General features: G+C 36.4%; 2 protein-coding genes across 2 annotated transcripts in view; one reads left to right on the top strand and one right to left on the bottom strand.

The window, feature by feature from the left end:
* The first annotated feature begins 3,245 nt into the window (after positions 1–3,245).
* On the top strand, positions 3,246–9,924 carry LOC113679468 (guanine nucleotide-binding protein G(o) subunit alpha). The gene is made up of 8 exons (XM_027196428.2): positions 3,246–3,482; positions 3,802–3,844; positions 3,961–4,102; positions 4,239–4,399; positions 7,121–7,249; positions 7,349–7,478; positions 7,903–8,056; positions 8,968–9,924. Exons 1-8 carry the CDS (start codon positions 3,365–3,367, stop codon positions 9,153–9,155), a joined length of 1,065 nt encoding a protein of 354 aa, XP_027052229.2. The 5' UTR covers positions 3,246–3,364; the 3' UTR covers positions 9,156–9,924.
* Positions 9,925–11,606: 1,682 nt separating this feature from the next.
* Positions 11,607–14,672, bottom strand: part of LOC113679469 (ATP-dependent RNA helicase DHX33) — a 5,003-nt gene continuing 1,937 nt past the window's right edge. The window contains exons 3-5 of the mRNA XM_027196429.2: positions 13,952–14,134; positions 13,459–13,790; positions 11,607–12,937 (exon numbers count right to left, since the gene is read on the bottom strand). Coding sequence (XP_027052230.2) covers positions 12,266–12,937; positions 13,459–13,790; positions 13,952–14,134 — 1,187 coding nt within the window. The 3' untranslated portion in view covers positions 11,607–12,265. The remainder of the gene's footprint in view (positions 12,938–13,458; positions 13,791–13,951; positions 14,135–14,672) is intronic.

The following is a 14,672-nucleotide window of genomic DNA, read 5'->3' as shown; positions in this document are numbered from 1 at the left end:
CTTGTTTTGAAGGACCCGTAGCTGCTTACAAACACAGATACTCCTGTGATCTTGACAATAGATAAACACAAATAGCAAGACGACAATTGAATTTTGTACTTAAAGACATCAGTTTTATTTGAGAGACATGATGTCGTTTCTGTATTTGGATATATATAGGCTGTAAGCGTTATAGCGTTATTATTGCCACACGAAAAGCGCAGTATTGGTTTATCAGTAGTAACTTTGATATGACGGAAGGGCAATGTTAGAAGGTTATCTATCGTCAGAGATGTGGACAATAAACTACCAAACACGAACATCTGACCAATATGTGATCTCCTCAAATCTTCCGTCTTCGTCCCTGTTTTAAACGGGGATGTTCTGTTTGGAGTTGCAAAGCTTTTATATGGCACTTCTCACCAAACGGATGCCACTTTCTTGTTTACAGATAAAAACATCATTTATGGGCAAAATAGGTACGTTAAAAGTCAATTTGAAAGTTTTCGAACATAACAGAAATTCAAACGTTCCTTTGAAACGCAACAGTTATGTCACTAAGAGGCCAGTCATTATTTCGCCTGCGGGGGAAAGAAATTTGGGGATCACACGGTTTTCAGGGGGAACTGACTCGTCGACAACAGAGCATAATGGGTGGAATATGGAAAATTGACTGCCAATGTAACTGCCGATGAGAAGAGGAGATCATAACAATATTACAGGGATCAGGTAAATTTTATCATAGTGCAACCAAAAGATTTTTTTTCTGTTATGCAGTTCTGTAAACTTAGTCCCATGCCTCTTGCAACCACACCCTACAGTAAACAGGGCTGAATAAGTGATCTGCTTACATGCTCTAAGTTACACCAGGGTGTGAAACGTCTTAGTTTAACAATAATGCCGATTGACATCTTATTTTCTAGGCGATGTGAGCAATATGAAAACTCCATGCAGGAGAGATTGTCATCAATATAGGAACACCCAGACCTTTAGTTTAGGGGCTGACCATCTTTTATCGCCCGGGGAAGGGGGGAAAACGAGCCCTCCACCTCATGTTCTATGGTGATTACTGATGAATCTCATGCAATAGCTTTCTTCGTCTCCTCCAATCTAGTATCTTTAGATCTTCTGCGTTTTAAATCAGTTGCCATCTCAATACCTGACGGTTTTAATAATTCATCCTTCCCACCTCCGATAACTAATATATTTAATTATCAATCTAATATTCCCCCATATAACACAAGATCATCGCCCAGCGATAATTCATTCTTCGAGTACTCTAGACTAGACAAGCAAAGCAAATTATTTTTCAAGAAACGGCACGAAGGTCTGGAATATTCTCCATGATGGAATGACTCATTCATCTAAACAGAAATCTAGGCAAAAAATTCACTGTGTGCTCCTTCAAAAAAATTCTTGGAGGCAAATTGTTACACCGATTTACTTGATCTGATTAAGAAAATGTCTTGAAAGTTCGGCTTATTAAATGCGTTGCCCGATCACCCTTCCTACTTTCTTGAAGTTTACGATTCCTATTGCTAATATAATTGGCTACGATCGTCTTGTTAAAGTACTTTTAAAAATGTCATATCTCCTATTTTTTTTAATTTAAAATGTTTGTTAGGACAGTAATCAATTGATTATCTCCTTTTGTATTTAGGCTTGGCGGTCTGTTCTTGTAAAGATGTATAGTAAATCACATATATTTTTTCTCTTAGTTGTTATAATCGACGGTAGTTACCAACAATTTTGTTATAAAGCCCCTTTAACATTTAAGGTACTTGTCAGTTATTATATCGCTCTTTTCATTTTGTATTGCTGTATCGTTGCTAGATTTAATTGAAATGTTTTATTATGCGTTGAGCCACCGCTTGCCTCGACTAGCTGTGGCTAACTGCGAGTAGTTTTTATCTTATTTTGTATTTCAAACCAATAATAATTTAGAATAAACTCTACAAAACTGTTTAAGTTTAATGCGGAAGCATGCAAAACCTCAGACATAAAATCATATCTTTACGACTTGTATGTATTTCTCGCCTGTCTTGTTCCTCGGTCGCCAGTATAAACAGGAACCTTTTGATTTTATTCCTTAAATATGTTTCGTCTGTGATAATTCCATGTTTTTTATTGGAAAGTTCCACTACTCTACCGGTGATGTAATGGTGAATGATATTTTTTTCAGCTTTTGATCGGCTGCAAACAGGAACCTTTTGCTTTAATTCCTTAAATATGTTTCGTCTGTGATAATTCCATATTTTTTATTGGAAAGTTCCACTACTCTACCGGTTATGCAATGGTGAATGAAATTTTTTTCAGCTTTTGACCGGCTGCAGTTCATCGTTTCTTAATGTTGACACAGATTTGTTATTTTTCATGAAGCGTTTCGAAAACATTTTGATCTGGTCTTTCCACTGTCTAAAAATATTATTTGTGGGATCCATCGAAAATTTTAGTCGAAGTTACTTTGGTGGTGGTGGGGGGGGGGGGGGGGGAGCCTTGCATGGTTAGAATTTTATCACTACTGAAACGCCATGATTTTTTATTTTTAAATTTGAATATTTCATTTTTTTGGGGGGGGGGGGGACAATGAGTTAGATGTCCACGAGAGACTGTATTGTCAAAATCACATGGAAAGGATCGTTTGTTTGCAAGGATGCAAAACAAAGTTCCAAAGTCGTTAAATAAACTTCCACTGGTTTTGTTCGTCAGTAAACTGGCACTCAGCCATAACCTTGCAGTAGAAAAAGCTAAATTAAGACCTAATTCCATTTAAGAACACTATAGAGCATCTACTTGCAAGATCTAATGTTTAATTGGGATTTTACTTCCCGAATGCCTGCCATGTCATGCACGGACCTATGCGCTTTAAGATAATTATAGAACTCATGTCATATGATAAGACACGACATATCTTTGCTATTTTATGACCATTGTATTGTTTGTCGCCCTCTCTATAGGCCCCCTTCTGATTGGATCGAAAAGAAGAGACTACATTTTTCGGAGCAACAAAGTTAATCCGTCCGTGAGGTAGTGACTGTCCTTTTCTCGCGTAAATGTTATCACGAGAAAAAGATTAGGTTCTGTAAGATGAGGGATGATAATGATAAATTTTATAGCCTGCTTCATTTCGCTATTTTTGAACTTATTTGGTGAAGTGTTTTTTAGCAATTCTTTGAGATTATTAATCCACTTACGAACCCTACCCCTGTTAGTATCTAATGTTCCGCCCTGTGTCAAACGGCCTCCGCGGATCCGTAGATCGCGGGCCTGGACAGAGACTTACCATTCGAGATCCTCGTACAATGCCGATGGCTGTTAGGTAGTTTCTACGAATATGCTCATTATTTGGACGTGAAAGACCTAGCTGTCTAGGCCTTCCGCCAAAATGGGTTGCACTTTGAGTGCAGAAGATAGGGCAGCCCTTGCACGGAGCAGAGCCATCGATAAAAACTTGAAAGCGGAGAGTGTTCGCGCGGAAAGAGAAGTGAAGTTGTTGTTACTTGGTAGGTTGAAGTAAGCTTCGTAGATGTGCGGTTGTTGGTGTTTTTTATGATTTTGCTTCGTTTTTGCTCGAGCAGATGGTTAGACTCTGCTTATTGAGACTTTAATGTTTAATTCGTTAGAATGTTTTCCCACTTGAGCATGAAATTTTTGTCGAACTTTGAGCGTTTGAACTGAGCAATTTTGCAGACCAAAGCAGACTCTGCGAAGTCTGGAGGCGTGGACCTCTAGCTGATTTTACCGGCGTTGATGAGTTTGCAGACCTCTATGAGCTGTATTCACTCGTAAGACTCAATCCAACTGTATTCTTATTTCTTACAGGTGCAGGAGAATCGGGGAAAAGCACTATAGTAAAGCAAATGAAGTATGTGACATTTGGCGATTTTCGTAAGCTTGTTTACAACTTGGTTACCCGCTCTGTTTACAAGGAAAAATCTAATGTGTTCTTAGCATAGTTGGTCTTTGGTTTTTCTATTTCAGAATCATCCATGATCATGGTTTTACTGCAGAGGATTACAGTCAATATAAGCCCCTGGTTTTCAGTAATGCGATCTACTCTCTACTAAAAATTATTCGAGCGATGGACAAACTGCGGATAGACTTCGAAACAGACGAGAGACTTGTAAGAAAGATCATCGTAATTTCGCCTGAATTTTTCTTTGTTGATTAGTTATCTTACTTCATATATTCGACTGGATTAACAGTCGACGGATTAGTGAACCGTGCAGTCGTTCTGAATATTGGCTTTACATTTGTAGATGGACGCCAAAATGGTTTTCGATGTGGTGGCCAGGGCGGACGATCAGGAACCGTTCACGCCCGAGTTAACAGCAGCAATGAAACGGTTGTGGCAAGACGGAGGAATAAAACAGTGTTTCCGGAGATCTAGAGAATATCAACTGAACGACTCTGCCAGATAGTAAGTGTATATTTTGGCGCCTAGGCCACTTTATTATCAACACTGTCCCTTAGAAATTAACGCAGACGATAATCACAAATCGGGCCAATTTTCAGTTGTTTTGATCATTGCGGTAGACTCTTCTGGGCATGCTCCGATCTTGAAACAGTTTCCCCGAAATGAAGGTGGAAACTTCTCGCCAAAGAGGAGGAAAAAATTCGACGCATTTTTTTTGGAGAGAAAAATATATCTTTGTTATGTGAACGGGCACTTTCGAATATTGCAAGCTTGTGTGAGGTAGACTGTTTGTCATCATACGGCTTTCTTGCAATTTACTAGACCTGCTTAAAGTGACATCGTTGATGTAATATATTTACCAAGTAATAAGGAAGAAATTGACCTTGCACGATGACTGTTAAGTTTGTTAGGTACCTTGCAAATTGTTTGGATTTTCTCTTGGGTTGTTTAGAAATAACTTTGGGCGCACGCGATCATAATTACTGCTTAAATTTGAAAAATAACTTTTACACCTTTATCAGTAAACACTAGTAATTCTTAGGTACATCTCAAACTTGCGTGATGTTTACCAAAACCGATTACCTTTTTTCAGTTATTTGACATAATTCTTAGCTGGTAAATTCTTCCAAATAACATTTTACTATCTCTTTTGATTGTTTTGGCTGATATTTCCATGTTTTTGTGGTGTTTTCAGGGAATTATTTTTGTGAAGCATTTTTTATAGTACTTGAGTAATCAATCTGAACAGATGTTCCTCTTGAGAAGAATTATCCAAAATCTCCACAGTAAAACTTATGGTAAATTTAATGTCACTGATTCAAAAATAGTTGTTTTTCTGGTCTTCAGTGTTTCCCAATTTTGTTGAAAGGTGTAAAATCACTCAAAAACACAAAAACATAAGATTTTTACCAGTACTAACTTCAAAAACAAACCCCAATGACAAATAATTTGGTGATTATTTGGTGTTGTTTTGCAAAACTGTGCTCAAAACCTCCTTCAAGTCATTCAAATGTTTTATCTAAATGTTGTGTGAAGTGAAATGTTTTTAATGCAGTTGAGCACTAAAAGCAAGTGAGTTGGAAGATTATGTTCGGTTAGACCAAACGTAATCTTCCCATGCAGCTGATCCCTTCAGACCAAGCATGACTGAATGTCATTGCAGTAATTTTGATTTTAATATTCCATGGATCAATACAGTATTGTATCAAAGTGCAGCTTGCATTATATTGGACCTGTTGTCTGCAGAAGATCAAACAGCTATTTTAAAAAATTCATTAAGGTATTGACCAAAGATCTTCACAGATTTTAAGCAACCAGCCAAAAAATGGTCTAATAGTCTCCCCCTTAGAAGTAATTGTTTTGTGTTTGTGATAAAGAGAGACTTGAAAGAAAATTGTTTTGAACATTTACATCAATTTTTTTCAAGTACTGAGCATTAAAATTATGTTAGCTAAATTGAGTTTTCTGGACGTATAACTTGCATAGCCAGTCACCTTTACATTACTGAATCCAATAATACTGCTATTTGTTACTTTAGGTCATTCTTATTTTTATGCATCTTTCAAACAGTGAGTTTTGCAGATGAAGAAAGATTTGGCCTTGTGGTTTATTGTGGAAGGCATTCGAATGTAATTTATCCATTTGTTGGACATGTCTGAGCAAAAGTGCCCTATTTCTCGGTTATAATTAATTTTTCTTGCTTAGACTTGATTTTAGAAAGGTTGAGATTTTAGATAGGTAAGATAAATATTTTACAGTGATATGTTGGCATTGACTGACTGACATCAATATACCAATGTTGATTTGTCAGATGCAAATTTTTGTTGAACAATATAAATATTTCCTTGGTATTATGATTGACAAAATTTCATCATGAAAAATCCTAGGTCAATAAATAGCCATATTTGAAATAGTCCAATGCATAAGTAGTTTAAAAGGAATGGTATGATCAAATCCTCCTCAAATTTCAATATAAGTATTAGTACTGGTCTAGTATTTAACATATACATTGGTCAAGAAATGGAAGATACCAGAATCACCAGTAGGAAATCATCTGTAAGAAACTGCAAAACAGCACAATACAATTAACCATAACCGTAACCGCATTGAATTTTGATGAAAACCGACCATCCCATATATGAAATAATCTTAGACCCTCTTCTGTTGCAAGCTGGTTTACAGTCATATTTCACAGCCTGCTCACAGTACTCCTCAGAGCATGGTCAACAATCCAGACATTATTTGTAATGCAAAAAAATTCCCTGGTTGGTCATGTATTTCTTTGAATAATGTGTGGTCAGGAGGACCCTTGATATGAGAATCTTGGCCTGTTTGCTCAGTTGAGGCTCATAATTGTTGAATAAAAACCAGAAAATAAACCATTGGATGCCACATCTGAAAACCTTATCTTTTTACTAACCAACTACTGCATAAAATAATTTTAAAAGACTACAAGTGTAAGAGACACCAAATTTGGGGGGGGGGGGGGGGTATCAGTAGTGAAGAAAGCAAGCCAAACCAGTTCTGAATGGCCAAATTGCAAAATTAAAATTCTAATACCATATCCTCTCAGAAGAAGGGCTAGCACTTAAAATGTCAGCTTAGAAACTCTTTACGGTGGACCACTAACATTAAAGTTTTGTGACACAAGGATAAAACCTAATCTATCTTAAAAAGCAGAGTGGTGTTTTGGTTGTTTTAGACTGCATTCTTTCTTTTCTGTAGTTATTTAGATGCAGTAGAAAGAATTGGAGCTGAAAATTATGAACCCACGGCACAGGATCTCTTACGGACGAGGGTAAAAACCACCGGCATTGTTGAAATCCAGTTTGATTTCAAGAGGCTCCATTTTAAGTAAGTAACAGACCTTTATATCTCATAGAAAGGCTCCATATTTTTTCAAACAATATTTCTCAATTTGGTGTAACATATTTTCTTGGCTCTTGCTTACAGATTGTTTGATGTAGGAGGGCAGAGATCTGAGCGCAAAAAATGGATTCATTGCTTTGAAGATGTCACAGCTATAATATACTGTGTTGCATTGAGTGCATATGACTTGACACTGCAGGAAGATGAAACCACAGTAAGTCTGGCCAGTGTTGAAGTGATAAAGAGTGTGGGAAATTGGGCAACCTGTGATAGTTTTCGATAGTAGGATTGTTAATAGAAAATGTACAACTGGTAAGTGTATGATCTAAACTAAGTGGGTGGCTGAACTGAATTATGCTTGCATCGTGAACATGGCATGTTACAAAGTATGATACCTTGGAAAAGTTTGAAATTTAAAACTTTGAGGCATGATTTTGAACATTCTAGGGCATATTTGAATAACTCATTTTAGCCAGGTCAAAATTGAACACTGCAAAGTTTTATGTGAAACATTCTTTTGCATTAAGGGAATATTTATCACCAGTCCTTTCCCTACAGTTTTTCTTGTCATAATATTGATGGACTGCTAATAATACTGTGTTGTTCTAGCAACTAATCATCAATTTTCTTTCTCTCAGAACCGAATGGAAGAGAGTTTAAAATTGTTTGAGTCGATAGTGAACAACAGATGGTTTGTTGAAACTTCAGTTATACTCTTCCTTAACAAAAAGGATTTATTTGAAGAAAAAATTTCTACTTCTCCACTCACAATATGTTTTCCAGATTATTCAGGTAGGATTTATGTTTACAAACAAGAAAAATTTCACAGATTTCTGTTGTGATCATCAAGTAGTTCCATGAGTTAACCATTAAACTCCTTAGAGTGACTAGCATCTAATTTTTCCATACATTATCACCCCTGAATCAAACATTAAGGTCACAGGAATAAAGGAAATGATCACCAACTAGAGAAGGTCTTGACTGTTGAACAAATTCTCCATGTCAGCATGTGATGAAATGTAAAAAGAACAAAATGGGGAATATGTATAATGACATTGGGTGTAAGGGGGCTTAATCTTACCAAGGCCTTGATTTGAGTGTAGAGTGTTAATGAGCCAAACCTGGTACAACACTCTATCTTGTCAAGAATGTGGAATGTTTCTTCTTTCTTTGTTTACAAATTTATATATTTATATTATATTATATATAGGACTGGAATAGGAAATAATGTTTACACCTGGTGCACAATCTCTTCATAGTATCCCCATAAAGAAAATTGATATCCCTGCAAACCTATGATAGCCTCTCTTTTGGTGTATATTCCATTATGGGTCTTAAGTGGTCCATTCCATTGGACACAACATACACCATTTGTGCCTAATTCCAATCGTTCCATGTTGTGATGAGAAAGGAAAGGTGATAAAAAGGGGTTTGGTTTGAAGAATTTGGTGTTAGATCAAAGTAACAACCTGTACCTGATAAGTTTAAGAATTCTTATTACCTGTTTGCTTAGTAATGTATGAATTGAATAGGAAGAAATTACATGACTAACACTTCCAGGAGTTAAAAGGTTAATAGTAGAGCACAATGCACCACTGCACCAAGGTCAGGAAACCATGGATGTAGTTTCTGATTTATTCAAACTACACTTGCTACATTGTAGATGTTAACATTCTTACTCTTTGCTTGTTCTTTGCTTGCAGGGCCAAACACATATGAAGCTGGCTGCCTTTACATTAGGAAACAATTTGAGGCCAAAAACTTGAATGATGAAAAAGAAATATATGTTCATCTTACATGTGCAACAGACACGGACAATATCACTTTTGTATTTAATGCAGTTACTGATACAATTATTGCAAATAACCTCAAAGGATGTGGATTATACTAAACTGATTAGTATGGCTGTCAGCTTCTAAAGAATCATCACCGCGGGAAAGATGTTGAGTGCTGGGATTCAGAGAGGAATGGTTATTGAGTGAATTTTGCTAAGATGGTAACTGCTGTAACAAGTGCAACTCCTATTACATCAGAAAGAGATTAACCTTCTATAAACAGAGCAAATCATTCACAAGACAACAGGAAAACAGTCATGTTCCAACCTAGTAGAAGACAAGCATCTTGCAGGATGAGAACTACTTTTGCATCTGGATTATAAAATTATCTGCAAGGTGGTATACATTATACCACTACTTCTCATGATAATCTACAGTTCATTTGGGAGATGAAGTAGAAAACCCTCTTCCAACTGCATCTTATTACTGTACTCACAATTAAAAGTATGACTGAAAATATTCATGAATTTTTTTTTATTTTTGATTGAAATTTTTATTCATGCCACAGTGTACACTGTAAACTAAACAACAAGTGCTTGACTACCTACTTTTAAACCCATCCCTTAGATCCATGGATTTCCATTCTGGTTGGTTTTTGATTTGATTAAATGCCTGATAAAGTGGAATATTAAGAATGATAGGTTATCTATGTAGGATGCAACAATAACTATTATCACCATTATTATTATTTTTATTATTATTACTGTTATTATTATTGTTGTTATTATTATAATTATTGTAGCTTGCAGATTTAACTTTGGTACCAGTAATTAATTTTGGAACACAATCTTGAGGCTCCTGTGAGAATAATATAGACTGGAAAAATAGAGATTGTATTGTACTGTGGTTGTCTTTGTGCTACATCAACATTCACCCAAAGTATGCTTTTTGCCTTTAAAAAGCAATTTAACTGATATGTGTTCATTGGCTATAGTCAAAACACTAGCCCAGGGACAAAATGTGCTACTGGGTGAAGAAAGAGTTGTTGTATGACATCCCTAAGATTTGCTGCACAAGTCTACCATTAATGGTAATAAAATTAAATGAGTAGAATTTAGGAATTGGGCTAGGACTTTGAAATTGACTGACTGCTTTTCAAGATTTCCATAAAAAAGCCAGCATTTATTAATCTGAATCGTACAACACATAGTCCAATCCCCAATTAACCTTGTCAATAACAAATTGTAAGAAACTCACTTATGGAATATTGGAAGAAATAGATTCTGTACAGAGCTGGATTTGTTGCATTAGAAACTTCAGCAACTGTATTGGTCTCCTGGGATGGAAATTACCTAACCCTTTTATCTCTGCAAGTGGCAAGCATCTAACTATTTCATCTTATGGAATCACTCCTGAATCAAACATGAGAATAGGGTAAGTGATCACCATCTTTAGAGGCTTGTGATCATTAAACAAATTCTTTGTTAGTACCCATGGAAATGTGTAGAGAATGGTGTGGAAAATATGTGTAATAATGTTGAGGTGTGTAAGATCATGCATGACCAGTCGACCTCATCACCCTAAGAAGACTAGCAGTATGCAGCAGTATCGTGAGACAAACGAAAAACTGAACTTTTATTGTTATTCACCATGATGAATAACCACAACCTTTTCTACAAAGATTAATTCTATTCACTGTTTGTCCATTTTCGGTCTTGAGCCAAAACTGAAAAAAAAACTACTAATAATGTTAGCTTAGCCCTTTGACTCCTAAGGGTTCCTAGCATCAAATGGTATAGAGAATATGCATACTGATGTGAGGGAGCAAAGGGTTAAGTTTGAACCTGGTTTGTGCTCTGAGAGGCCCTTTGTACATTGTGATGTAAGTCCTACCTCATTGTCAGCATCAGTAGAGAAATCTGACTGTGGTTTTTCTTTTTCAATGAATAGTCTCATAATGAGGAGCTTCACTTTCCATTAGCCTTCCTCAAATAGTGTTGGCCAGAAAATATATCAAATTCGTTGCTTTTGTGATTTCAAATACTCTGCAAGCCACAAGCTTCCAAACAATTTGTATGCAAGTCAGATCAACATCTAACTAGGAAATGACTCACAACCAGAGGTTTTGACAACATTCCTAAGTGAAATTCCTGAAATACTTGATGATACTCCCTTTTACACTGATAGGCAGACTGTTTAAATTTATGGCTACTAGGGATGGCAAGAGACCAACTGCTTTTCTCTCAAGTGTCATTAAACCAAACCAAATTAATCAGTGTCCAATCAGCTTTGAATCTGATTGGTTGAAAAAGAGGTGGGAGAAAAAGCAGAGAAAAGCAAAACCAAAGAAATCTAAAAGTACTTGCGACACTCACTTGAAATGTCTCTTAAAAACCTGGGTAATGTGTTACCCTTTGCATGCACTTTACAAACATTCGAGCTGGTTAAGTGTAATTCACACATTTTAAGTTATGGACCAATTTTTTGCATTTGGATTTATTGCCCAAGCAAGAAAAAAAAGGAAAAAAAAAAACTTTGGTTCAGCAACTCATTACTGACCACGAAAATGAAACAAGGTTAGCAAGATATTTATTTTATCTCTGGGGGAAGATTTCAATTCAAACAAACTGAAAGGCAAAAAACAGCCTGCTAAATTGACCACTCATAGCACACACACTAACTGAGAGATACATTAAATGTAATTATTTACAACCATTCCAGTCAATCCAAATATTATTAATATTAATCGCATCAATAAATTCTGTACTCTTTTGACTGGAGGTAGTGCTCTCATGACAGTATTATTTACTTTGAAAGGTTGCATGGCAAAAAGCCTTCAGTGACATCTCAGTGATAGACGGCTGAAATCTCCTTTCAGATTGCCTTTCATTACTTTGAACACGACCAGGAGAAGTTTGTAACTTAACCCTTTCACTCCCAAGATCTCATAAGTGATTCTCCTTACTTTATGCCATAATGTTCCTCTCATGTTAGTTCAGAGAATTTGGTATTGGATCCCCCGATTAATATTTTTCTCTACACTGATCACATTTCTGCTTGACACTGTAGAGAAATTGTGGGGAGAAATTGGTCACTTGTGGGAGTTACAGAGTTAATTCACTTAGGGTTTTATTCCATCCTCTCCCTTATTCAGTGACACGTTACAATAATGGGAAAAATATTCTAATTTCAGACTGCATGTATAGTTCTTTCAAGGAAAAATGAATTATGAACGAACTGATGTTGGCTGTGAATGAAGTCTGTGCTCTTTAAAATAATTTGGTGCAGCTTCTTGAAGCCAAGACGGATCTACCACGCATACATCACGCATGTAACACTTTGTGGTGTGTATAAGTTCATTGTAAACAACATACTGTGGCTTAGAACCAAACAGTGATGAGGTAGGATGAATGGTAACAGGTTGCCTGTGAGTCACAGTCAGATATGTCCCATCAAGCTGCAGCTCTGCAGCATTCATGAAGAGTCCTTTGGCAAGACAGTGCCGAATGTTCACAGTGTCCTTGCCACAAGATATCAAAGGAATGTCCAGTCTTATGCAAATCTCTCGCAGTTGTTTTCTTATGTCCATGACACGTTTAACAGTTTGGGAGTTGATGAAGTGTTCATGACACCACTCTTTGTGGCCACTGACGGCTTTGTAAGCTCTGTAAATATTCAGAAGAGTCATTTGGTCACCTTCTGATGAAAGGAACTTCTTGCGTACTGCTAAGGCGTGGTCCCGTTTGCTTTGTGGGGTGTAAGTTAGGGAGTCCACAGACAACAAAGCTACAATGGTGATTATCTCCTCACTGCAATTTAATTCATGTGATGACAGAATCACTTTGGCCAGTCTGGGCTCCAATGGAAAATTAGCCATTTTACGACCAAGAGGCATTAGCTAAAGGTGCAACAAAAATTAAAGGAATTTGTTATAAATGGCATATAGTAGCAAGGAGAAGGGATGGTATAATTCTGAAAGCTCTTGTCTCTGCTACTGCAGCCCCAGTTTGAATCATGCACTTCAACTCATGTGCAAGTTTAATTTTCTGTTGGTTGTCATCCATGCTTCAGGGCTTCTTTGTCTTATCTCTGTCCACATCAATCAACAACAACAACAAAACCCTTTCAACTCCCTCAAAGTGATTAACTTGTAATTTCTCCCTATCAGATCCATACAATATCCAGCAAAAAGGTAATGAGAATATTCAAACTTATCAGGCAGATGTTGTTATCTTGATCTAACACTAAATTCTGACTGGTAATTAATTTACAAGGAAAAGTGTGACAGTCAGAGGGGTAAATTAACAATGAGATTTTGGGAGTTACCAGTGCATACAATGAAATTCAGAAAAAAAAAAAACAATTAATATAACTTGAACTTTTAATAATAAAAGAAAACCAGTCTTAGAGTAATTTTACCTCAAAGCCACTGTTCCCTTTCCTTACTGCTCCTAACACCACTAACTGTTCCAATGCATTTTCTATCGCATCTTGTGAAGGAGAGTCAAGAAAGTCAAAATGGAGAACATCCAATATACCCAGGGCCATAAGCTGCAAGACAACACTTGCCAAGTTACACCGTTGGATTTCTGGCATTGTCATGTCCTTCAGCTCATCAAACTGTGCCTCTGTATAAAGTCTGTAACAGACTCCACTGGTTTCTCGTCCTGCCCGACCAGTCCGTTGGCGCGCCTGTGCCTTTGAGACCGGTTGAACCTGCAGTATGTCAAGGCCAGTCTTGGGATGAAAAGCTGGAAAAGGAACAATAAATCAGGAAGTCACTGTAAATGATTTTATTACTACCATCACTCTCATCACTCAAATCTCTTATCACTCAAAGAAGTACAACCAAAACTGACAAAATTATTTCGATGTTAATTTAATAGAAATGTTCATTATGAATTGCACCCACCTTTTCCTTTAACAAAGCCTGTATCTACCACATATTTGACCCCTGGAATGGTAATTGATGTTTCTGCAATATTTGTTGCTAGAATAACTTTCCTTTTGCCAATAGGAGCTGAAATAAACACTTTCATTTGATGCTGGGAAGGAAGAGCAGCAAACATTGGACAAACTAGGACCTCAGGGCATCCTAAGTAAAAAAGTGGAAAAAAAAAATATAACATGTACATGTGTGTCACACTCCATAAAAAATGGGTAGTAACTTAGGAAACAAACTAAGAATAATTTTGGTTCCAGTTGAACAGGGAAAACCAATCAGTCAAGTTTTCCTTTTTAATCCTTTAACTCCCAGAAATAATTGATGAGTAGCTTCTACTTCCCCTCAGTATGTACATGTAATATTCCAAAAAGAGAAATTAATTAAAATAAACTTATATTTCAGGATAGAAAATTGACCACACTTCTCATCAGTTTCTCCACAAGATAGTTCACAAAATATTGGGGGAAAGCACGAGAAAATTTTTTTAAAAAGCTTTTTAAAATTTCTTAAAAATTACTGGTACAATAGATAATAGGTTAATGAACATTCAGTATACATGTATTTCTGGTACCTCACATATTCTATGAGGAATGTTATCTTACAGTTCTGTTCTCTGAATTAAGTAGAAATTTTGGAGCACCAAAAACAGTAATTTACAAATACCACTTGCCAAACTGGATATAATATA

This window comes from Pocillopora damicornis, chromosome 3 (assembly GCF_964200805.1).
Source record: "Pocillopora damicornis chromosome 3, jaPocDami1.2, whole genome shotgun sequence".
In the NCBI taxonomy this organism is placed as follows: domain Eukaryota; kingdom Metazoa; phylum Cnidaria; class Anthozoa; order Scleractinia; family Pocilloporidae; genus Pocillopora; species Pocillopora damicornis.
This window is presented reverse-complemented; position numbering and strand designations above follow the sequence as displayed.